Raw genomic sequence first — 26,941 nt, forward strand, 5'->3', positions numbered from 1 at the left:
AGACAAACTAAACTTCAAACCACAGAGATTCAGTAAGAAGCTACAAAAGTACTGGGAGCCGAACACACAGAGGCTTTTAAAAAACGTCTCTCTCTCTCTGGTCTCCAGACATGAGATGAGATGAGTTGAGTTGATATAGCTGATGACATGACTGCATATTTCAGTGGCTGAACAAAGCAGGGAGAAACCTTCAATGAACAGGCACCTTCCTTTGGCAGCTCTGACACATATTCTATAAACAATGGCACGTTTAATAAATTAACCTTTGGAGAGATGAATGGCAAAGCTAAGTAGGGCTTTATGTCAGAAGATCTCCACTCTTCAGCTAATAATAACTGTGGCCGGTTGAAATATGTCAATAGAGAGCATTTAAAACCAGCATCCATGCCCATCTCTTTATAACTTACAGTATAAACAAACGAAGCAATAGGTGTGTAATTCAATGGGGAAATAAATAAGAAATTAAGATGACTTGAAACATTTACTTAAAGAATTAGTTCCTTCATCTGCATCCTTCCCTTTGAGCAACATGAGTTTAATTTGCATTCATTAAACCTTTTTAGCAATGTTGAATACCACACTATTAATAAATACTCACCTGCACTGATTACTACAGCTAAACCTGCATTAACTATTTTTTGGCAATTTTTAATATAATATGGGGAACCAAACAGTTGCCTATTTACACATTTAGCATTTCCTCTGGTGATCTCGCAATTGTTGCTCCAATATTCACTCCCCTTTTCAGCTCTGCTCCACCCACTTCTTAGGGAAATGTCTTTCTCTTTAGCTGCATGATTATTCACTGTGTTCACTAGCTGGTTGCTAACATCAGTAGTGTAAAGAGGAAGAATCAGAGCTTTGTCACTGAAAAATGAAAATGTCTGCTGCATCTGGAAATTAGGTCGACCGAAACAGTGAAGTCGCGAGCGGTAAGACAAAATTAATGAGCTGAAAGATGCTAAAATGTTCCCGTAGAGGAGAGCCGAGTGATGAATCCTTGTGGGTTTGTCACCGCACGCAACCGCTTTCACATCCATGCAGTCATTTGATCCATATTGATAATAGCATCTAATAACACTAAATCTGACACACAGCACTGTCCCCCAGATAATTCACGATTCATAAACACATATGAACAAAACCTTCTCAAAGCCAAACATTTCAACACCGTAGTGCAGTGATACTGTGGCTTTGCAGTTATGAGATCTCTCTGGAGATACAGTTGATACATACAGAGACCAGACAAAGAGGTTCACCCTTTTTTCATCCCCTGTCTGGTGTGTGATTAGGTGGTGCTCTCCAACTCCGAGCGCTGTTTAATTTGTCATTGCAGCCGCAGTTATCTAGAGCTCGGTGGAACTTGGAAAAGTAAGGTGGAGATGTGTATCTGCTCCACAGGGAGAGAGAGGCTTAGCTTAGCTGTGGTCTGATATGGTATCACTTACATTTTATTGTGGATGGTTGGATGGGTTTGTCTGACCTTTGGCATGTTTCTCCCCCCCCCCCCCCCCGCTGTTAAGTTGGAACAAGCTGCGGGTGGCTGAGAGTATATCAGTATTGGAGACGTGGGAGCAAAATAGACTACCATAAACTACAGCACGGAGCTAATAGATTTATTGATTAGCCAGGCCTTCTACTAGTTCCTATTCACTGTGATAGAGTAGACTCAGCACATGAAATCCTGCTGCTGCAAGAGCTTGGTCAGAATTATGGGACACATTCGTATTCCCAACCAGTCAGATGCTTTTTCTCTATACAATGTCTCAGTCCCAACCTTTAGCTGTACCTTTCCCTTCCTTGCCCCCCAAAACCATCCCCTGCCTGGCAATTCAAAGCATCCTCTTTACTCTTAAGCCTGTAATAAGCAACCTCTATTAAAACAAGATTTCTCCTTTATTTTCCAAGACAATCATGCTTCCAGGCATACAAATTTGCACACACACACACACACATGATACAAAGATTCTAGTGTTTATTTACTCGCAAGCTGATGTGTGCTTGTGCCCCCTATCCCTCATTTAATCTGGTTGTTGCATCCTTTTTGGTCTTAGAGTGACAGTGCTCTAAATGCAGTGATAATGAAGAGGCCTCAGGGAGTCTTTGCTGACTTGCAGCAGCAGGCTAATGAGATTAGCAAAACCACTGAGGGCCCGTTAACGGCACAAGGCCCCCTGTGAAGTAGAACAAGATGAGGAAGAAGGCAGGATTGGGGCATCAATCTGCAAACTAAGGCTGACAATATCCATGCAACAGCACCACTAAAATGCTCCCAAATCTACTACTTGGGAAATATATCCTTCATAAATATGCATAACTGGTCTTAATTAATGCAGGATCAAACTAACTGTTGGAAGACTCACTGTCTAATGCTCCCATGTGTTTGTATCAGGGCTGCTACAGAAACCTTACCGATCATGGTTTCACCCACTTCAGATTCACTGATATTTCAGTGCGATTGTATAAATTGGTTGTTAAGTTTGCACAGTAGCTGTTCTTAGAAGACCATTTTCCCTCCATCACCAAGCCTTGATCCAGTCTTACACAATGTTCAGACCTACAATGACAGAAAATAATTCATTCGGGGCAAACTGCTTTCACGTATCCCTCAAAGCAACACGTACAGCTCACTTGCTCAACTCATTTCACATGACTCGCACTTATTTTGATAGTCAATCCATCCCTGTGCAGACAGCTTTGGCATAAAAAAAAAGACCTGTGAATATTACGGCAGCAAAGGAGTCACGTCAACAAACCTACAAAAACCTTCCAATGCTGCACTGAACCTGACAACAGACATGACATTCAACAAAGAGGGAATATGTCTCTCTGTATACCAAAATGAATGTGCTTCAAAACATTGTTAATGGATACCAGCTTAAGGGCATGATTCTGACTGAGCACTTAATTTGCACAGCAGTGGGCTGATGCACCTTGTCCTGTTTCTGACAGAGGGCAACGAGACAGAGCAAAGTGGACAGAAAGAGTAGCGACGCCCACCAGAGCTGGAAAAAACTAATGAAATCCTCCAGTTTGATCACATCATGAAAGCACAACAACAACAACAATAGCTGCTGACCGTTAAGCTTGAAAGGAACTAATACAAAACGCAAATATGTGATTTTCTGCATTCCAAAGAAAGGAAGGAAATGCTTTTATGCTTGGTTGAGTGTGCTATTGTCAGCACTGTAATCATGCTGCCTTCAGATGGCAATCATGAGTTTGTGTTTTCGAACACTTAAAGGTCCACTGCATGACATGCTACACATTCAAAAAGGTTAAAATGGTCTGAAAACTGTTGCTGGACAAAAGACAACAAAAATAGAAGCAATTCTTCTCCTTCTTGGAGATGGTGAAATATTTTCTGTTCAGTTCAATTCAACCGCAACACAAGGTGAACAAGAGGCAGCCGAAAAGAGAATAGTGGATGATACAAATGGACAATGAAGAGCTGTTTTTTTTATGCCACAATCTTTGAACTTGTAGCTATAATTTCCACTTATGAAGTTGTGAATCTAACAATTGAGGGTCATTCAAACTGATGAGTGTATCGACCACTGGGGGCAGCAAACATGTCTTGAGTGGCTACTCTGTCAGAAATTCAATAAAGGAATGACTTGTCTATGTTTTTTTACAGCACAAACCTCACTGCAGAAGCACACACATAACCCAGTGATACACCAACCATCATGCACAGCTTTAGAAGAATTTATCTGTCATTTCTAATTTCTCCCGCTGTCACTTACTCTGAGGCCACAGTGGAAAGAGCAAAAAGAACACAAATGCAATGACAAAAAAAAAAAAAAAGAAAAAAAAGAAAAAAGTTTCAAAGACAGTTTTGAGCTTCTGCAGAGAAAACATCTGCCATGGTTCGGGTGTGCCATGGGAACGCACAAGGAAGAGTGGGCACACAAATCCCCAAACCCAAAACCACCCACACAGAAAAGAAGACATATGAGAGTGATCAGACACAGAAGCAGTAAACTCCTCTTGGCTGGGGGTGGGTGGTTGCACAGTACTGTGAAACAAAGTTTTTGATATGAAGAGGTTTTATCTATGCCTAGCCACAAGCCCATAAATAACCTACTTCTATACTTACCATATATTACCATATTGTTTTCCTGCTTCCTTTTACTTGTTCTTGTTTATGAAGCACGTTGTAATGGTTGTTTTGAAGTCCTATATAAATTAAGTTTATTATCATTATTATTATCATTATCATTATCATTATATCACCATGTCTGATCATGCCAATTTCCAATACAGATTTTTCTTTTGCTCTGCGAAAGCTTTGCTGTCTTTGTTGTACAAGCATTAATTTAACAAGAGCTCTGGTGGTGATTTAATGATTTCCCTGTGCAGTAGCAGATTTACTAATCTTTCAGTGTGATGACCAAGAAAGCTTTAACGGTCAGCTATAACAGCGAGTTATGACAGCTTGTATACTGTGTTTTTACAAAAGTCTTTACAGCCTCATAACTTAGCCATTAAAGCAGGTGCGGTTCAAGAGAATACCCACCTAAAACATGATAAAAACGTTTCAGCGTGATGCGATGCATTTGAAACTAACTGATGATTAGACTGATCATTGACACTAAAGACTACATGGAAGTACAAGAGCAGATTCTGTGTGAAATTAGCAGCTAAAGGAAAGCACGACAGAAGAAGCTGGACTTACAGAAGAGAAGTTGTGAGCGCCGCAGGGCTCTCCTCTGTATTTGCATGAGAGGAGCATGTCATCCAGTTGGTGGCTCAGTCTGTCCATAAACTCCAGGTTGGTTCCCTCAAAGTTTCTTGGTGGCAGAAACAGCCTGAAGTCCGACAGCTTCCTGAACCAGGCCCGACGGTCCTCCTGAAGCAAGTCCAGAACCATGGGCCTCACTGTCCGGTTAGCCAGCAGCAGGCCCAGCCAGTGGCCCGCGAAATACAGGTCGCTCTTGGTGAGTTTGTAGAGGCGGATAGGGTTGTTGTTGCAGATAGTGACTACAGGGAAAGCAAGTTCTTTGGCCCACTCAGTGTGGACACGGGTGTGTGTGGGGAAGGAAAGCCAGTGGAGAAGGCGGTTGGAGGACCAGGATAAAAGCAGCCCCAGGGAAGTGCAGAGGGCCAGCAGCCAGAAGGCCCTGCGGCCCACGGAGCCACCAGGGACGCAAACATGCCTCAGGCCGTGCAGGCGTGTCCTTGACAGCAGAGTGGAAGTGACCTGAGCCAGAGTTGGCTTTATAGGACGCCGCTGACGACCCTTTCTGATCATGACTGGGGATCCCCGCCGGAGACAGCGCCCCTCCAGGGCCATGGCTGCCCACAGCGCTCCTACAGCCACGGGAAAGGCTTCATTTCCCAGCCAGGCCTCAGGGGCTGGGGCCCACATGTAGCTCCAGGATAAATCCACTACTGTAATCCACACCTAGATATGTGTTTGGTCTCACGAATACTAATGACCCATCCAGTCCCAACTGTAAATATACCGCCTGCAAGTAATGGAAGTAATGAGAGTACACTTACAGAAAATCTGTATGTCTTTAAGTCGTCTTCTCCCGGTGGTGCAGAAGCTCTTATGAACTCAGCAGCAGCTACTTGTTGGTCATCTGTCCTGGTCTCTCAGTCTGAGAGGGCTCCAATCATCCAACTCAGCAGAGGAAAAAAAAAAAAATCAGCTAGGCAAATGTGCTCCAAGCAAGGTGGCTTCTACATGAGTGACTCCAGCATCCACCGCAGTTAGTGTGACAGTGAACAAGAGAGGATGAGACAGAGAGAGCAAAGGCAAGTGGAAGAGGGAGGGGAGGAGATAGGGAGAGAGGAGGATAGAATACAAAATACCAAAGGGTAAGCAGAGAAGAAAAAAAAATAAATGAAAGAAGGGAAGGTAATTAAAATAATGAGAGGACAGCGGAAGGAATTGGTTGGTGTGGTGCAGTCTGTCAGAGAAGAGCTTGCCTTGTTCCAGCGCTGTGGTTTCTCTTCTTCTGACTTACATGTGTGTGTTTTTTGGCATCACTGTCTTGCAGAAGCATTTGGCAGCCAGAGGCTGCAATCAGTTCCTTGTCACTATCAAGTATGAGCCTTAATTGAATTCACAAAAGTCTCCCATGCTCATTTGTTTTTTGTCCCACTTTGCAGTCTCACTTTGAATGCCTTGACTTCCACGTGATGTCACTGGTCTGCTTCTTGGCTCTCCCCCCATTTGGCTTTAACCAGTGTTATTAGGTCCTGTGGGTAACCACGGGGGAGCTTCATCTAGTAGCAGACCTGCTTCTCAGTACCACGGCCACAGTAAGAAACATGCTACACACACTTTCACATGGAGATGGAGGCACTCATGCGCATACACGGACATACACTCACAGCGGTTTCCTGCGGGAAACCAGACCAGAGATAATCTGTTCTGTCACACTCTGATCTCAACATCTCTCCCCCCTTTCTCTGTCTGCTGTTATTCTCTCTTCTTCTTCTTCTTCTTCCCCCCTAGTTTTTTCTCTTCTACTCAAAGACAGCATTTCTAATCTCAATATTCCTCTCATGTCTCCGCTCCTCCTTCTAAAAATACTCTCTCCAAATCAAATCCATCAACTTGCCCTCATGCTCCTCCTCCTCCTCTTCGCTTTCGTGTCAGTCAAGCCCCGTAAACTCGACCTCCTGTCAGTTCCCTCTCCTCCTCCTCCTCCTCTTCTTCTTCTTCTTTTCCACTTTGTGCACACACTCCCTTGCTTCTCTCCCCCGTCGGGGAAGGCTTCTCTGTGTGCTTTCTTCCCTCTACGTCCTTGTCAGCTTCATCCAGCTTGCTCCCCCTCACTGCTCCGAATGACTTCTCTCCCCTCAGCGATCTCTCTCCATTTTTCCCCCCTCTTTCTCTCTCGCAGTCCCTCCCGTTTTGCTCCGGTTTTCAGGCAGCTTGTCCTCCCGTTGCACCTCTTCTCCTCCTCCTCCTCCTCCTCCTGCTCCTGCGCCACAGCTCTGTCCACGCAGCCGGTGAGCCCGTCACTGATGAGAGCGCCTGTCTCTCTGTGTGCTAACTTGCGCCGTCCTTCGCCCCCCTCTGTTTGTCTGCTGCTGCTGCCGAGCCACACAGCTACAGCGCGTTGAGAGACTGCTGTGTGTGCATATATGTGAAGGTTTGTGTGTAGCAGGGAACAGCGAGACATGAGCTCCTCGCCACACTTTCAGCTCGAGATCAGAATTTGATCTTATGCTTTTTATGAGATCTTTTCACTTTTTTTGGAAATTTGAAATCAGTTTGGGAATATATTGTGTGTGATTAAAAGGAGGTGGAGGATTATTATTAAATAAAAAAACTGTACTTGAAGTAAACAGTATAATAATTCATCACAGATCTCTGTTCATCAACATTTTAGTTTGTCCAGTGTTCATTTTGGCACCTGATTTTAATTTTGTTTTAATTTTGTTGTCTTCATCTTTTGACTAGATTTTATATGAGTTTAAGTCACATTTTAGTAATTAGATTTGGGCTACAACTATTTTCATTATTGATTAATCTGTTGATTATTTTCTCAATTAATCAATTAGTCCTTTGGTCTATAAAATATCGATTCTTCCTTCTAAATTTTTATTTTGTTTATGTTGTCTTTATGAAAAATAATAAATATCAGCCAATATATCGTTATCAGATATTTTAAACTGTAAAATATTGATATCAGCATCACCTAAAAAGTCCAGTATTGGTTTGACATCATCTAAACATGTCAATTGTTAACAATATTGTTTAATGTCATTTTTGGTCACATTGTGTAAGTGTTCTTTTCACTAATGACGCCTGTTGAGCTCTGCAGTTCTCTTAAAGTCTGTGTGAAGGAAAATCAGAGATTTCTCTTTAAGCACATTATACATGTTAGAAAATAATTGCTGAAAACATGTGAAGACTATGAACGATGTACTTCATTGTGGAGTTAAACTGTTTTTCACCTTTTCTGTGTTCAGGATTTTTTTGGGTGGGCTTGACATGTTGGCTCCATGATATATGATATGTAGAGGGGTTACTAGCATGACCCCTCCCCCTATATAAACACTAGAGCACACGTACTCATAGTTATTTTTACACCTGATAGTTTTACAAACTTTACAACTGGTATTCACTTCAGATAATCGCTGTTACTGGTGAATGGGAGCCATTTTCAGTCCATGTTAGCGCTCAGGGAGTTATTTTAAACTCAGCTGAAGCGTCTGTTGACGGGTGGAGTCCCCAGCGGCTTCGGCTTCAGCGCCGGCTGTACAGCTGGGAGGATGAGTAGAGTCAACTGATGCGGCGCCGGCAGCAGCCTACACCGACACTTTAGCACCAGCTGTGCAGCTGGGAGGCCCCCGGCCAGAGGGAGAGCGTTTGCCGGGCAGCACTTTACCAAAAAGCACGGCGTGAGAGGCTTTTGCTTCAAGGAAGACGTCCACAATGAAGCCATCAGATAGAAAAAAACAAAAATTGTACATAATGATGATTGGTGATGCAAGTTACATTTTTACCAAAACCAGTCAACATTTACCTACAAAATACGTGCTGAATTAAACACTGGCTCCTAACGTTACTTTATTTTGAAAATATCATCCATGTTGCTTTCCTTAAACCTACAAACAAGGCCTATTTTAAATGTATTTTTAGTTTGGTACCAGCTTTGTAAACTCAGTGCCTTCAGCAGACACGTCTCCAGAATTTCAAAGTAGAGAATACTGCTTATTTTTTTCCACAATTTTGGAACATAATTTTTACAACATAACTTTTTTTAATCAGTCAAATTCGGCTGGGTGGTTAATTACACATTTTTTTCTGTGGTGTGACAAACTCAGAACACAAACTTATTATTGCTTTACATGGACTAAGTGATTCAAAACTCATCTAAGAGAAAAAGAAAACAAAAAAAAAACCCATTAAGACCTTCACTCTGCTGTGATAAACAGTATGTTGTTGTTTCCTAACTGGCATGCACTTACTGTTTTTCCAAAAAGAAAGATGTACAAGAACGCCCCCCCCCCCCCAAACCCACCAAATGAAATACAGCACCTTTAAACTAAATAAATGTAGGAAGGAAAGTAACTGTGACAAACAAGTTGACTCCAGTTGCTCATAATTTATCTTTCATAAAACATGTATTGGAGCAGTATTTCAGTCTAAAAGCTTGTCCTCAGTGGCTCTGAGTGCACACATCAATGCACACACAATAGCAATTGTAAAGTAAGTCAGTGTAAGGACAATATGCCTTTAACTTATTGCACACCTTTTCTACCATTTCTCAATGCTTTATTGATAAAGGGTTAGTTCATCCTTGTTCTGCCAATATCACATCAGCCATCCAACAATCTCTGTCCATCACGGTCAAGTTCGACTCCATCAATAGAAGTAAACAGAAGGCTTTTTGAGAAAACTTGGCATATAGTCATGATTTTATATCAAATTCAAGGTTTCATATTCGTTAGCATTGATCAACATTCTTCTGACAGTTACAGAAGGGAGCGTTTTCTCCCTCCGTGGTGAAGAAGGTTATTTTTTATTTCATTTTCAGTTTTTTTTTTTTTAATTTCTTAATTGAACTCCCCTAAGCTGCTCTCGGTCTCTGCAGCGATAGAGGAAGAATAAAACAGAAAAATATAAATCTAAACCCAGACTGCAGCTCTTTCTTTCTCTACATTTTTATCACAGCCTGCAACGCATGACGGCTCTGAATCATTATCACAATTTTTGCAGGTGTATGTCATGACTCACTGAGTCTAACCAAATTATTATAAAACACAACGAGACAAATATCTAATTTGCCGCGAGATCAACAACGTGTGCGGGCTTGACATTATTTTGACTCTGACACCCGTTGCTTTTTATTGTTTGGCTGGATGTTCGGCAAACATTGCTCGACAACTCGGTGTGATCTCATCTTTGAATGTGTGATTAAAAGACATTTTTAACTCGGGGAGCTATGGAGCCCACTCGTAAGCCCAGAGAAACCTTTCACACTGTCAAAAGAAATTAACATACAAGCCCAAAATGGCATGTGCATGCACGCACAGGCATTAGAGACACAGACACACACACACACACACACACACACACACACACACACACAATGAGCCACGTCTGACCCAAACAGCCAAAGCAGGACTGTGAAGAATGTTAAAGAGTAAAACACATCCATGTATAATGCATAACCATACGAAATACAAAGAACAGGAACACAGTATTGAAATGTCACATGCATGCGTGTACACTTATTTCCTCTAACACCTATTGTGTGCTACAGTGACACACACACACACATACACACACATAGACACACAAACACAGCCTACAGCAAGAGTCAGAGGCAGCCTTCCAGAGCCTGGATCCACAGGCTGAATAATTAGCTTGGAGCCATAAAGAGGGTTTCTCAGTCCAGCTATGCAGTCAGTGTAAAGAACAGCTCAAAGGCTCAACATATCCAATTTGCAATTCTAAAACATAAGGGAAATCACTGATTAATTAGGGATACAGCCAACCCGAGCGTCAGATACAATTACACAGCATTCTATGGCTGCAATGCCATGGCATGTATTTCCTATAAAATATTCCTGTACGCTTTCATCAACAACATTGTCTGAGATCAAAGGACAGGAAGGGGGTAAACTGGTCGCGAGAGCGGAGAGCAACCGGTAAATTAAACCACATTCATAAATCCGTGTTAATGAGGCCATGAATGTTTTCGGAGTACGTCGGATTAAAAACACTTAACTGCACAAGAGTGGCCCTGAAAGAAAAAAATAAGTCTGGCGAAAGGAAGGCCGAAACCGTAGATGATTCATAAAGATTCGAGCTAAATGCCGAGCTCGTCTGTAGAAACACAGGTGAGGCTGCGACGCTGGGCGAGTCGATGAAAGATGAGGGAGGTGAACAAAAACAATGTGGCGGGCGGCCATTAATCAAGACCCCAGCTTGATTTAAAATGACAGTGATGGCAGGCAAAGCAATCAATGGCTTTTTCTCTTCTTTATGAGTTTTCTAATCTGACTGTAGTAATACTTGTCAGCTGGGGGAGGAGGGGGGGAGGGGGGGGAGCTTATGCTAAAGGGTAGCTTCACACTTCTCCCTAAACACGTCCGTTTATAAATGAACAGAAAGGATAAATCCCTCGGTAGCCGCTGAATGAGTCAAAAGATTGATGGTCTCACGGTAGCCGCTCATTTAATCGTCTTAACATCTAATTATTGTTGTCAGGGTTCATAAAATAATCTAGAAACGGTGTCCTCTGTCTGTCTTATCTACTGTATCTGTCTATTATAAGCCTTGAAAGGTGGCATGTGGAGTTCTCCTATAAACAAAGTTTCCCACCCAAAACACATTGTGTGTATCCTTGAGGCCTAACAAACTGCATTTCTCTCTCATCTTAAAACATTTATAAAGCTGATTTTTATGCATTTTTTAAAACCTGCAGTGTTTTAAATCCGTGTGTGTTCTCCAGCTAGTTCTTCATCACCTTCTCCGCATAGCTTGAAACCATCCGTAGGAAAGTGTATCATGTTGCTAGCATGCTATACATACAAATAAAACACTAGCGGTCAAACAGAGTTCCAGAGGGTACCTTTAAAGCTAGATTAATTACTTTTTTCCCAGCTATGAAGCAGTATAGCCTGAAAATATTTATTATTTACACATCTAGCTGACACGGAGCAACATTAGCCTTTATATGTGGTTGTGGTTTCTGCCTACATAATGAATGTTAGTCCAATGAACACCCTCCACCAGCTCCTTAGGGCTCTTTAGTTTGCTAAGCTAGTTGTGAACTTTGTTGCTAATGTGCAGTTATACATCAAATAATTAAGCACATAATGCAAAAAACTCACTGCAAACAAATCCATCACAAACATTCATAAACATATGTCTTCTCTTTTGCTTTTAGTATCCCTTTGATTCCAAGCAAAAACATCGTGTCAATAAACACGAGCTAGCAGCGTGATGAGGTTTTTCAGTCATCTCTCTCACCGTTCGGAGACCTCAATCTGTAAAAAGCACCAACTGCTGCTTTGACAAGGAGGAGAACATGACAAACAAAAGGAAAATAAGTCCTATCGCAGATCAAATATTAGAGAGGTTGCCCTTTGTACTCGGCTGTGTACTCGCGGTGATTGTAAAGTTTTTTTTTAATATTCTGACTCGCGCAGAATACAAGAAAGAAAAAAAAACACATCGTTCTACCTTCAGCGCTGTCGAGTCTGACGGGGCAGGAGGTGACATGACTCAGAAGAAATTACAAAAAAAATAAAATAAAATGCTATGCAGGTAAAACTGAACATTTAACTGTGATGGAGACACTCAGCTGAGCAATAATTTAGCCTCAGGCAGGAAGAGAACAATCCTTCACTGAGGTAAGAGGAAACCACGGGGGCACTAGCGCGTGTAGTTGGAAGAGAGCACTTTCATTTCGTGACTTATTTTAATAAGAGCAGGTGAACGGAGACTTCTCCGGTCTGTACTGTAGCTGACCTCAGCAGCTTTGAACACACGGCTCAGCTTGCAGGGTCGGGGTCAAGTTTAGCTTAAATCACATTAAATTACATGAAGCTTTAATGATCTCTGTGGGGATTTGAGGCTGAAAGAGTTGTATAAGAACTAAAACATGCACAGTTTTAAAGGTAATGCATAGATTATGGTTTAAAAAACATACTGAGAATATTAATAATACAAAACAAATGTCTGTTTTTACCTTACAAGCCTGACATTATCACCTTTCACCTCAACAATTTGAACAAAATAATTGAGGATTAGCAGCCTATCACCGACTGATGAACAACAGATTCACTTCATTTTCAGTTAAATCGATGGGGGGAGAAGATGAACTGACTCCGGGACACACGAAGCTGCTTCTGTTGATCCCGTAATATTAACATAACAAACTGTGGTAAATCTGATACTGACATGTTTTTAATTAATATGTGATTAACATCAATCTCCAAGGTCAGGAACACAAAAAAACATACACACAGCTCAATAAAAATACTGAGAAACGCTGACAGGCTCGTCAGGTTGCACCTGTATCACATTTCAGCTGCTGCATCATTGTTTCTGTTTATTTCAATTAACTCTAAATGCTTAATTGCATACACTACATGTTTTTTTTATTTGTGTATGGAAAACTTTGGCATTTTTTTAAATTGGAATTTAACTTTTTGCCCAGATTTGTCTCGAAAAAGAGATTTTTAATCTCAATGAGACTTTTTATCCGTTTGAATAATGGAAGAAGAACTCTGAATTAAAAATGCCATGAAAATAATAGTGTCTGATCAATGATGAAGTACTGCAATAAGTAACAGTTTCTCTTCAGAGAGCGAAAAGAGAGCAAGAAAATCAAATTATATTGAGAGATATGTTTCAGGATCAAATTCTGTGTTCGAATTGTTTTTCATCTCTTGCTTTTGATACTCCTATTTTATGGCTGACTAAGCTAAATGTTCATGCTGCTCCACTTTTTTTTTTTTTTATCAAACTGCCACCACCTTTTTTTTTTTATTTAAAGATGGGAACAGCTGCTTTCGAAAAAGGCCCCCCACCTGGCTCATATGTAGACAGAGCAGAAGGCCTTTTAAAGTTTGAAGAGCAACTAATTGGCACAAAAAGGTGGAGATGCTTGAGCATGTGTGTGAACATGCTTTGTGAATGTAGTTGCCCTGATAGTGTAATGATAGTGGCAGTTTTCTAATAATGTATCTGTGTTATGTTATTATGATAACCAATAAAAATGGTGGTTTGTTATCCAGCTGGACTCTCATCCCTGTGATTCTAACAGCTCTGGTTAAACTAATAACCTCCCCCCAGCTGACACTACCTAAACACTCTCTGACAGTTTGGCAGCGTCCCAACCACGCTCTGCACACACACACCGCCCCCCCTGCCCTTTACAGCTCCCCTCGGCCATCCGGTCACTTTACAAACCCCGGTCACGATTCAGTCGGCAGACCAACCTCTGAAAAGCATCGCCATTCGATTTAGGTTTTATACAAGAAACAGAGACAACACCTCAGTAGCTTTAAATACTGAATTAAACACTGTACAACCTTATTTTAATTAGTTTTAGGTTGTTGCGTCAGGCGGAAGCATCGAGGGATGACATGAAGTACAGGAAGGTGGACACAAAAAATTTGGTGGGTGGTTATAAAAGTTAAACTTGAAGGGTAAACGTCTGCTGGAAATTATTTAGTGTTTCAATAGTTTCAATCACTCGGTGCGGGTTTGAGTGTAAAGGTTGGTGGAGCTTCTCTGTGACAATTTATTTTACAGTATCTATATTAAGATCTCAACCATGGCGATGATTAAATGATGCTACATATTTTTAAACTCAATTACTACTCTTCATACAGTAAACGGATAAGAAAGTTGAGGAGGAAGATCATTTCTCTTTTGCAGACACATTTTTAAATGCATGTCACATCTTTCTTGCTATCTTTCTGTCAAACGGTAGCTAATGAACGAATAACCGATGACACAACCGTATGAATAATGAATCACACTTGTCAACACAGTAACAACTACGTTTAAAACTTTTTCACTACTTTTTTTTTTTTTTTTTTCCTCCGTGCAAACTAACTGGATTCATGATCTCACGGCTGCAGCATGTCAGCTTTAACAAGCATGAGAACTCCAACCGTCTTCAAAGCTTCCACAGTGTTCCACACTGTGACTCAGTGCTTATCAGCTAAATTCTTGTTGTACAAATTTAACAGTTGGTATGGGGCAGCATGTCAGTCCTGCTGGCTCAGACGGCTGACTGCTCATATGAGAAATCGCTGCGCTGTGAAGATGCTGATGATTGTCAGGCGGGCCGCATTTCAACACTTGCAGAACAGGTAGACGCTACATGGGTTTAGATAATTATTGTTATTGTAATTTATTTCTGACTAGCATGACTTCATAAACAGACAGAATAGTTAAGGACCCCTGACACATTTTATACTCGTTATAGAGCCAGTAAATGCTCTCCTTTGTCCCAACCTCCATAAGACTGCTCAACAAGGAACTGGTGTGACTTTTAATCCATCTATTGTTGGTTAATTTTACTACGACCCACTGCAATATGGTTTCATGTGCAATATGGACAGTTAGTGAGTGCAATACTATTTAACCTGTTTTTTTTTTTTTAAGGGGCCTATTATGTTCATCTCCTGTTTTATATTTTTATTCTGGGACTCCACTAGAGTAGCTTTGCATGATTCACAGTTTAAAAAACATTTATCTCATACTGGCCCGTTATGCAGCCTCTCAGTTCAGCCTCTGTCTCAACAGGCAGTTTTGGTTCCTGTCTCTTTAAAGGGAAACTTGGGTATTTTTCAACCTGGACCCTGTTTTCCCATCATTTTGTGTCAAAGTGACTAACGGGGATAAAAATATTTGAAATGAGTCCAGTATTGAGCGAGAGCTGCAAAACGGGTTGCAATGTAATCCGCCGGAGCAATAGTGTCCCGTCAATATATGTCCACTAAAAGTGCTTGTTTTTGCCACCGACAGGCTCGGATTGTTATTACAAGTGTCTGACAATATTATACAGAGGAATAAAAATATTCAGCCATGACAGAGTTCGAGAGAGGGGCGCCTGGAGGAGTTTGTTGTGTTGGAGTGCAGAAAGCGTAGCTTAGTTTTATCTAAAAGATTTTAAAAGTCATGGCTGAACGCTGAAACCTAGCAGTCAGAGCAGTCTGAAGCCGCTGCTTTTTGCTTACAGAGATTACTTCTACATACGTTTACCTCATTATTTGACACTTTGGCCATGTTTAACATGAACATCAGACATTGTAACATTATATATATGACTGAAAAGAAACGAAAAGCATAATAGGTCCCTTTTAAAGTTTTTTATTTACTCTTTTAAATATGCTCTGCTGCTTTACTGACCCCTGCTCATTGTGTTGTTATTATTATTATTATTATTATTATTATGTAAACTCTATGTACAAGGTTACATATGTAGATACAATAGTGAATTTTATATGTGTCTGTACATATAGTGATTGTGTACCTACATATTGTGTGTACCTTGCATTCTCCTACATGCAGCTGTATGCAACACTTGAGCCTAAGACAAATTTCCATGGGAACAATAAAGTATATCTTATTTTAACTAAGTGATATCAGACATTTTATTGCAAGTTTTGCTGAAAATATATCTTTTTTGGGGTTAAATAACAGCATCCAGGTCCTAAAGTGTCACTACCTCTCTAATGATACATACTGTACTGTACAGCTCTTCCTGCAGTTGTGTGTGGCATCTTTCCATTGACATTATAAAAGCATTTGTCCCCAGGTTTCCAAGGTAACAGCATCTCCAGCTGGACCAGTATGCACGGGTGCGGCGGCAGCGAGGCTGATGAGAAACCTTTACTCCTCTATAATTCACATTTTACTTTGTCTTTAGTGAGATTCAAACCCAATTAGATTTAAAATGAACCTCTCTCGATCTACTTTCTAAATAATAAAAGAAAGGATAAGGAAAATCTTGACGAGGGAATAGAAACCTCAGAGTTGAGACTGCCACAACACTTCCAGCTAATGATGCTATTAGTGCTTCGGAGCAGCACAATCAATCAGAGAAGTGATTAGCATGAGCATGTACAGAGAGCCGGGCCATTAGTCAGATGTGCTGTGTATAACCTTCAAGACTCTACTCAACCACCATGCTCACGCCTGTGCGCTAAGAAACAGTGTATCACATTGTATTGTGGGTAAAAAAAAACAAAAAACAACCCAAATAGCCTCATATTGATATGTAGAACGACACGGTTGTGTTGTGTAAGCAGTAAAACATCCACATTCAGCCAAAGAACAGATAAAATAAGCCATGTAGTTACACATCCTGCAAAAACGTTCTTCTGAATCAAATATAAATTTATTTGACATGAAAAGAAGGAATGATCTTCACTTTTTCCACTCTAGTCTGTACAATGTTACAGCATCTACAGTACACTTGTCACTGCATACCGTATTAAAGTAACTTAAAAAATAGTTTCAGTTAGAGGATATAAAAGGGAAACAGCAACACACTGAGCTGACGCTGAGCCAGGCCAGACGAGGGTGCTGAGGTGAAGCAAGAGAGAGAGCAGAGAGGGCAGTCTTGAAGCTGTTGTTGTAAATGTAACCATGGAAATTCATCTGCAATTATTGCTGTGCTGTATTTCCAATTCATTATGGGGGTTTAAGGCCTCTAAACAAAAGAGCTATAACCTCCTTAAGCAAAACATTACCTGGATTACCAGCAAGGGCTCCAAATAGAACAGGCAGATTTAGCTGAAGTGTTTGACATTTTTTAAATCTTAGGGTAAATGTCAGTGAACAGACTTTTGATCAAATGGGAAATTAATACTTTTCAGAATAGGGAAAGGGATCATTAATCATTGCTTACTTCACTATCAGTACAATTTTAATGATGCAGGAATTATGAGACGAAATGTCATCGTTTGATGGATTTACGTGAACCCGGAGTTTATCCTTTAGCCACTTACATTTCAACTTTCAGAGTCACAGGTGCATGCACTGAGAGACAAAACACAGACAGACAAAGAGGGAGAGAATGTGAACAGCTTGGATAAACTGGCATTGTGTTTCACTCCCTCTACAACACCAGCGTACAGAAAGAACTCGTCTGAATACAAAACTCAAGAGCGGCGAGTAGTAAAAACGTTGTCTAAGCAATAAGACAAGACAGATATCATTGTTGCTTAGTTTTTGACCATTCTGTCATTTTTCTCTTCATTTGACACCTTGATCAATAGCATCATTAGATTATATTCTAAAGCTCATTTTTCGTAAGGCTTCTATTAACTGACATCACATGTAATCACTGAATTAGCTCCTAATGTTACCCCTGCCAGCAGGATCAATTTCATTGTCATCAGATGCACATTACGCATCACAAAATGAAGATTTTTTACAATAGATCACTCCCAAATTACACACAAAAAACATGATGTTTGTGTTGAAAATATTACGTATTGCTCCGCAGATTCAGTTTTTTTTCCACGACTGAAGGATAACAGCAATGTCACAGCTAAAGCAGAACAAATGACATGCAAAAACAAATTACTTCTTAAATTACAGTTTGATAAGAAAGAGGATTAGCATGGACTTTCTGCATTTAACGAAATTCAGTATTGTCATTTCTGTATCCATCATCTATCCCATGGATGATTTACATAAGATTAAAATCAGTAACAATGTCTGCAGTTATTACAAATCCCTGAATTTTACTAGCTATTATCACTCCCATGTGATTAGGGATTAAGCCACACATAAGTCATGCTACATTCAGTGATAATGATCCTTACTCACTCGCCAAAAGTGGTGAATTCACTGTAGTAGTTCCAATTTTCAGCAAAGAAATAACATCCTTTCTGTTTTCAGGCCATAACTTATCAATCAGCAGGAAGTTGCCACAGAAGAAACTTTTTGAATCAAAGTGCATGGCAGCAGCACTGTAGCTGGAGCTGGAAATCATTGCTGTACGCTGTCAACACCATCAACCAAACGCCCCCTTGAGCAAGCCTGCACTCTTTGGGATTTCTACAACTTTGATCTGAAACTGAAAATTAATTTTAAAACTTATAAATCACTATGGCCTGATGGTAATGTTAGACTGGCAGGCAAGTCCACACTTTTCCTTCTGAACCACATTAAATAAACTAAATTGAATCTCTCTTCAAACCTAAAGTAGCTCCCATCTTTAAAGTAAAAACATATGGCATTAATATTTTCTATGTTTGACTAAAATACAGCATTTATTCCCCCAAAACATGGGTCTGATAGTCCTCACTACAGCAGATGATTCTTCCTAATCTCTAGGCTGTGCCACAGCGATAGTATACATCATTAAATCTCCTCACTCTCATGATGAGTGGATGCTTCTCAGGGAGAAGGAGGAAGAAGAGAAGGATGCGAACAGGATGAGAACTATGGAACAAATTCAATGGGAGGCCTGTGTCCAGCTGTTTCCCCAAGGAAATGTTGACCCTTCTGGGAATCCGCTTTTAGCAGAAAGAAGATTGCCCTGGCACGACATGTGAGTGCTGCCATGAATTAAAGATGAGCTCAAGTTATTCTTCTGGCTTGAACTGACTGGAACAGATTTCCAATTTGCATTTTATTCGAAAGCCCATAACCATTACGCCCTTTCATTTGCAGGATCATATGTGATATATCTATGATCGGGTTTCAGAGCTACTCTGGACCTGACTGAGTGTCATTTCAGTCCTCTGTAATAGGTTTAATATTTCTATTCTGGGCAATGCTCAATAAGGAAAATTAGGACCTTTTAGGGTGTGAAAAATACCATATTTCTCAAACAACACATACAAATGAACATGGAATGAAATAAAATAAGGATGTATGGCGCAAAGAGCAAAAACAGTCCCTGAAATGGTTACCATGGCGTTAACTGAAACCATAGATGGTTTCAATAAAAAGTGATTTCTGATCAACAGACAAAGTACCTTGGCAACCTCAGGCAACCAAGTTTTACCCCTAGATCTTCCGCAACAAAACCCATCAGTCAATTCCCAAGGGTAGGACTTTCTGCCCAACACCTTCCCTGCCTTGTTGAAACCAATTTCTGTGAAAGTGAATCAAGGCGTCACCATTGTTGTTCAAAAAGCGGATGTTTGGGGTTGAACAGTCACACACATAAACACCACCATCTCCCTACTTCAGCTGTCACTCTTCAAAGGAAGACAAGCATGGCCACAGAAGATGTCTTGAAAGCAGACGTGGTATAACAGGCCATTGGTGTTTAGGCGATAAATGCCCTTGCCACTCTTAAAAGGAAGGCAAAGATGACGAGCGTAAATCTGTTGAATGGCACGACCCTTCAGGACTTCCAACAGTACTGGACCAGCTATTTTATTTCAAGCACCAATCAGCCAGTTACATCCAGAGTGCTATCATGACAAGTGACAGAGTGTACAGATCACTACATCTGGGTTATTTACTCCTGTCTTGCTTGGTCTTCTCAGCCCAATTCACAGAGGTGACTGTACTCAGTACTTACGATCTTTCAAGAGGAAGTGGATACCCTCTAAAGAAAGATTTAGGTACTGTGTAAGAATTTATTTCCTCCAGAGTACAACAGCAGATGTTCTTATACAAGCTGTTTCTCAATGGCTATTAAAGAAAAAATGGATATCCAACGTATCCTTGGTGAGCAGATGAATTCATGGCACACAAAGCATTCTGTATGCTTACTTAAAAGTTGGGCAACTGGTCCACGTGACCTGAAGAGCCAGTCACAGGATGCTCCACCACTTACCTTTCAGTGAATAGCATATGACAACAGGGTATTACCTTGAGGCTACTCCGCCCCGAGCAGCAGGCTTAGCAGAAGCAAAGCGAGAAGTGCTACACTAACCTTTCCTTTACACCTAAATAAACATAAAAAATTCTTTCAGGTCCAGGACTGCTCAGCTGAATGCTTTTTATCCTCACCCAGCGAGGGGGAGAGGAAGAAAACCTGAAAGAAAAATGTAGCTGTGCACTTCACATAGAGCCAAGCCACATTCTTTGTTATGCTTACAGTGAAGGCACCTTACAAATCTATGAGCTGGCGAGCTCTCACGGTTGTTAGTGCACACTCCATTCAGACTCTGGCTGTGGCAACAGCCTTGCAGCTTGGGCCAAGAAAAGCAGCCTGTTCCAGTGTGGCCAGTTACAAATTGGTACTTACTGTAGGTCATCATGGCAGTGTCACAGCAAGAGCTTTGCCCATTACCGGCCCCCATAGCGGTGGATGGACTTGTCTTGATGGCCACAGCAGGTATTGTTTTTAGTGGGGTAGGTTTGGTGCATGGTCTGGTGAAAAACTGTTGAAGCCTAAAGAACAATGCTAGCAATGATTATCACATTGATTTAGGAATTAAATCTCTGTACACACACTTGAATTCACACTGCATTTTCCACTACTCCCTTGGACAAAACCATTATCAAAGTCCTTCACTGGTGAAAAATCTTTCAACCAGCAGTAGGTACATTCTCTGCAACACAGTCATGCTGACAGTCACAATTAGAGACAAAGGATTAACACTAACCACCAGTGTTGGGCAAGTTAACTTGAAAAATGTGGCGGCTGCGGCTCAGGAGGTAGAGTGGGTCATCAACTAATCACAGGGTTGGCGGTTTGATCCACACCTCCTCCTGTCCGCAAGTTAAAGTGTCCTTGGGCAAGCACAAATTGCTCCCAATGGTCAGGCCTGCACCTTGCATGGTAGCTTGTTTCCATTTACATGTCAATGAGCGGCAAATTGTAAAGCGCTTTGGATAAAATGCCAACTTTTTACCATAAAAATGACATATAATAAATAAATCAATTATCCAATTACCCAATCTGGTATTTTATGTCTTTGTAAAGCACTTTGTAACATGTTAAAGTTATTATCATTATCATTATTAATATTACATGTTAATCATTGAAAAAGTAAATACATTACCAATTAGTGACATCAGAAGTAATTTATTACACTGCTTCTTACATTACTAATACATTACTCAGCCTAACTCTGTCAAAGATGCCTTTAAACAGCTCCAAGACAGCCACACCTAAATGTTACATCTTCTGTATTTAACACTTGTATGAATGAAAAAAAAAAAAAAAGATTGCGGTTAAACAAGCAGCCAGCTGATTTTTTAGAGGTATTTCCTTAACAGCTACGTTAGATCAGTGACTGCAGGCAGTAGCACTCCAGAGGTCCCATCCTCACTGTGAAGTTGCGGGGATCACAGTCCCTACAACTGTGAACACAACCATGTGACTCCTGACTGCAGGCTCACCAGTAGCACTTCATCTCCAGCTTCTGTGTCAAGCTAACACTTTTAGGACAGTCTATTGACTGAACACACACACAGGAATTGATATCCGTCCATCAAACTTCTATTGTAAACAAGTCACCCTCAAAATGGCAAAGTAACGGACACTTATTTGGATTGGTAACTGTAATGTAATTACAGAATTTCAAGTTGTAATCCCTTACAATTCTTGTTACTTTAAAAAATGCATTACATTATTTTAACATGTTACTAAGTAATGCATTACATCCTAATACTGCCAACCACACACAAACACGTACTGTATACATGAGTGTCTAACCAAAAACCCTGCCTGATGTGTGTTTTTTGGATGAGTGGCAGTGTGTAAATACTGGTCTTCATCTCCTCAGAGTATATAAAGAGACAGAACAGGGAAAGCAACACGGAGCTCTCAGGCAAACACTCAAGTATCACATCCCTCAATCAACAGACAAAGAGTAGGCGCTGTGAGAGGCATGTTTAGAATATATTGCTTTGTTTCTCAGTGATTTCCTTCCCTGTATTTGCCCCACTAGCCTTTTCTCTGTTGTTCTTCACATGTTGCCTCCTCTCATAAATGTAGATGGAGTTTATGCCGTAAAGGTCGGACATGTTGGCACAGAGTAAAGCAGTAATGAGATTTGTTGAAGGTTACCTGCATTATATCTACACCACACACATAGCCCTTTTTTTGGCTGAAAATAGAAGCAGTAAATCTGTTGCTGTGGGAGAAAGAAAAATATGAACTGTCTGTTATTTTCCCTCTATTGCCAGTGACCTTTTATCTAAACATTTGCTATATATCATTACAACATGGCCTGGGCAAACATTTGATTATCATGCAAAGTTGATTAATGTCAGACAGGTGCAAGGCTCTGATGTGAAAGTCTTATAACCACTGGAGATTAATAGTTGGTCTAGGAGAGGTTGTTTCATTAAGCAATCAGCTGATAAAGTCACTGGATTCTGCAGGTACATTCAAACATGTATTTTAAAAATGCAACATCCAATGGACTGTTTGCAAAGCTGAATGGGGTAAGTAATTTAGTTGTTTACTGCTTTTGGTCTAGTCTTCGTTTTTAGGGCGACAAGCATGTGGGATTTTCAAAAACCATGAAGAACACTATTAAAGACACTGGATTCATTTGGGAAAAAGCATTCTAACTCCCTCCACCCAAAGACTGTAAGTCTGCTACATGGCAGAAATTTGTTGCTCATACAAGGGAGTGATGATGAAATATTGAAATATCTGAAAAGAGATGTACCTGTGAGGCTTTTACATAAATTAATAAAACTGCAGAGGCTTCCGCCACTTAGAAGCTACATGGACAATGTCACAGTTATCCTGCAGACAGCTCCATGCACAAAAAGGCTTCTAAATAGGCTGGATGACGAATGAAGATCAAGCGCTCCACATCTCTCGCTACGAAAAGGTGTCAGTAGCGACAACACAATCTTTGCTGCAGGCGGTGAGGAGATCCCCCTATTAGGTAAACAACCCATCTGAAGCCTAGGGAGGCAATATAGCACAGATCTCTCACAACAAACACCTGGGCAAGGCAGTATGAAACCAACTCTCACAAGGCCTGGCTAGCCAGTTCCCCAGAAAGTACAAGGTGTGGTGCTACAACTTCACACTGTATCCCCTCATCATCAGCCAACAGAATGGACAGATTAGCCAACTTGTGCATCCAAAAATGCTTCTCTGAGACAGGACTCTTCGGGGCAAATTCACTCCAACTGCTGATCCAATCCATCACCTTGGGCTACAAGCAGGAAAAGTCCAGACTGGTACTGAGGCTAAGGGAGTCCGTGGACGTGTTAGTGAGGAACGCGCATGTCCCTGTCCGTACAGGCCGGAAGTGGCAGGCAAAAATGGAGGTTGACAAGACCATTAGAAGACTGCAACATCAGGAGATTGTCAGTAGAGTGCGAGTCAGATGAGCAGCACTTGGCTAGGAGAAGCTCAACATCTCTGGTCCAAAGCCACAAAAAAGAAAGGAAAGCAACAGTTGTGGAAGAGGTGAAAAGGGCAAAGCAGGAGCTCTACAAAATCAAGGCAGTGGCACAGGGTCGATAGGGATGCTGGACCACATGAGAGGGCACCCTAAATAGGTCAGTAAGCTGTGCTGAACTGTGGAAGATCCCACAAGCCAGACTGCTTAGGGCAACCTACGACACTCTGCCATGCCCCAGAAACCCCCATTAGTGATTTGGCAAGGAGGACAGCTGCTCCCTTTGCAACACCCTAATGCAAGCATACAACATATGCTGTCAAGGTGCAAGATGGCGCTGACACAGGGGCGCTACAGATGGTGGCACAACCAGATCCTGAGGAAGCTGGCTGAAGTTCTGGAAACCTTCAACACCCCATCCAGTTCATCAGGCCGGTAGAGAGCATGGGAGGCACCGGTTCACAGAGCCTTCCTAGATGCCTGTCGCCAGGAAAAGATTGGCAAATGATGGTCGACATTGGTAAGCAGCTGCACCACTCCGGCCGGATTTGGTCTGTCACTGCCAAGACTGCTCTGCTCATTGAGCTCACCATCCTGTGGGAGGAGGGAATGCAGGCCGCCCATGAGTGCAAGAGAGCAAGATACTTGGATCTGGCTGCTGAGTGCAGGGAGGCAGGCTGGACTACCACCATCTACCCCGTGGAAATAGGCTGCCAGGGATTCATAAGCGCATCAACACTACGGCTGCTTTGGGATGTAGGCGTATCAGGGGTGAAGTTCCGAAGAGCCGAAAAAGCGCTTGCTGAGGAAACAGAGAAGGGCAGCTTTTGGCTATGGCTGAGGCGGAATGGCAAGAAGTGGGGGTCCACATAACAAGAAAGGGCAGCTGCAGGGGGTGGCAAGGAGAACCCCTTGCCACCGCTCCGCCATCAGGAGATGTTCCAGAGCTAATGAAGCGAAACAATGACGAATGGTGGTCTCCAGCTGATGACCCTGCAGCTGACCCCATTGCTCCATGGGAGGCACAGCAAGCAGAAATGTTTAGCAGGTAACAACATCCACATGTACAATCTAACTACATCAACAGTACTGAGTACCGAGCACTGCAGGTACTTCAACAGATTTAAGCCTTACAACTCTTAAACAGACCAGGAACATGCTACCATCTGAAAACATTACGGTCATTCAACAGGCCATTAAAAAGCAAAGACATCTCATCAGCATCTAAACAACAGAGATTAGGCACGGGGTTCAGAGAAAGCTGTCTCAGCTGTTTGTTCAGTGGCAGGGTGAGATGACAAACAGCTCTGCAGGTTAGCAGTCTGAATTCTGAACAAATGCACTGGTGATGATGCCTTTGCAGGAGAATATGAATGGAAAGTTTAAATTATGGCTAATGTACTTGCTTTAATGAATGTCTGTAGAATTTATATATGCATGTTGATATATGACGTGTATGTAAGTACATTTTATACTCTTGTACCTAACGGCCATAATTAACTATAGTTATATAGTTATATATACAGTTTCTCTCAGTTGCAGTAAACAAATAAATGTGCTTCCTGAATTTAAAAATACATTAAATACATCCAGGAGATATATTAATCTTTGGAGAAATTATTATAGTATTAATAACTTATTATTATAGTTTGTTGTCAGCTAAATGTTGTTCACATTTAATGCTATGCACCCTTTATGTGCCATTATACTATGTGCCTTAAAAAACACTATTAAACACCACTATATAATTAAAGCTATTATAATGTTTCACTCAAAAAGTTTATTGCCATCAGTAATACTAAATGATTCACTGAAAGATAGATGATCCCTTGGCTCTCCAGAGATATTTTTCTAAATGTAAAAATGCTACATTAATCAGTATTTTTGGCCACTGGTGGGCAGAAAATCATAATCATTTGAGATATTATGGTCTTATGCAGTTGATAGGGTTAAGATTTTAGCAAGGTACAACCTGTTTTAACATCTAGCACAAGCAGACACCGAGCAACATCAGCAGCTGATGAATATAAGTCAAATGTTAACACCTTCTAGTTTTTATTTGGTCTTCACAAACTCATGAGGGAAATATCTGGTTCTTTAGCTGCCAAATGATGTGCTATGTTCACCAGCTGCTCGCTAACTTAGTGCTGTTTGGGGCTGGACAAGTAGGACACAGTATCAAGCTTTCTGGTTAGAAAATGATGCTGGCAGCAGTAAGAGTGAATCAAAACAGTATAATTACAGGTTGCAAAACCAAAACAATCAGCAAAAAGATGCTAAATTTATGCTCTGTAAGTGGAACTGGAGTGTCGTGTTTCTGAGATCATCACTACGAGCGACCCCTTTGACATTATACACATTTAATCCATTGTTAATATTAAGAATATGGATTTTTTTTTACAGCATTGTCATTTTACAGATGACAACTTTTTGTTTATCTACAGCATCTACTCATTTGTCTGTCGGTTAGTTTGTCATTCCTCCCAGAGAATAACATTATTGTTGGGACGTACCCAGGAAAGTAGCAGTTGAAGCACTGCAGAAACATAATAGATGACCTGAGAATTGATTGCTGTAATCAATTGATCCACACTTATTGTTTACTGTGGAGACACTGCCAGGCCTGGCATCGGTTGATGCTGACTTACCAGTACGCAACTTCATCAATAAATGACCTTGAAACTGGCCTTTCATTAAAAATGTACTCAATGGACTATAAACCCTAAAGAGGTGAAACGACCAGAGGAAAAGCTTGGACTTTGTTCAGGACCCCAAATTAGCAGATACCCTTCGACAGACAAGCTGTGAATGTGGTGAACCAGATGCATCAAGGTGTGGGACCAGCACTCCTGGAAATGGCATAACATAAAATGAAATGACCAAAGAACTGGAAGCTCCAAACATACTCAGGCACTTTCATCTCTGTCCAAAAGAGCACTTACTGTGCAGGTAAAAAAAATCTCTTTACAGACAATTTGAGCACACAGGATGGGATTTTAGACCTGAAAGTAATGGAAACGGCCTAAAAAAAGGAAAACAGACTTTTGTGTATAATTTTAAGCTTTAAGGTATTTTTTCAGCTCAATTCTGCTGGTGTACTTACAGAAAAAATCATTATGAGCCAATAACAAAACACATCATCCAGATGATACTCTATAGTGTATGTGAAATTACACACATTAGCTGTGCATGTGTGACTAGAAATGAA

At 41.1% G+C, this 26,941-nt stretch overlaps 2 protein-coding genes across 7 annotated transcripts in view; both read right to left on the reverse strand.

The window, feature by feature from the left end:
• LOC121883567 (acid-sensing ion channel 2-like) overlaps nucleotides 1–7,287 on the reverse strand; it is a 40,415-nt gene extending 33,128 nt beyond the window's left edge. For all 3 annotated transcript variants that reach the window (XM_042391883.1, XM_042391885.1, XM_042391884.1), the window contains exon 1: nucleotides 4,679–7,287. In XM_042391883.1, the coding sequence (XP_042247817.1) occupies nucleotides 4,679–5,371 (693 nt within the window). In that variant the 5' untranslated portion in view covers nucleotides 5,372–7,287. The remainder of the gene's footprint in view (nucleotides 1–4,678) is intronic.
• LOC121883564 (acid-sensing ion channel 2) overlaps nucleotides 1–26,941 on the reverse strand; it is a 409,332-nt gene that overhangs the window by 115,239 nt on the left and 267,152 nt on the right. The window lies entirely within an intron of this gene.

This window comes from Thunnus maccoyii, chromosome 18 (genome assembly GCF_910596095.1).
Source record: "Thunnus maccoyii chromosome 18, fThuMac1.1, whole genome shotgun sequence".
In the NCBI taxonomy this organism is placed as follows: domain Eukaryota; kingdom Metazoa; phylum Chordata; class Actinopteri; order Scombriformes; family Scombridae; genus Thunnus; species Thunnus maccoyii.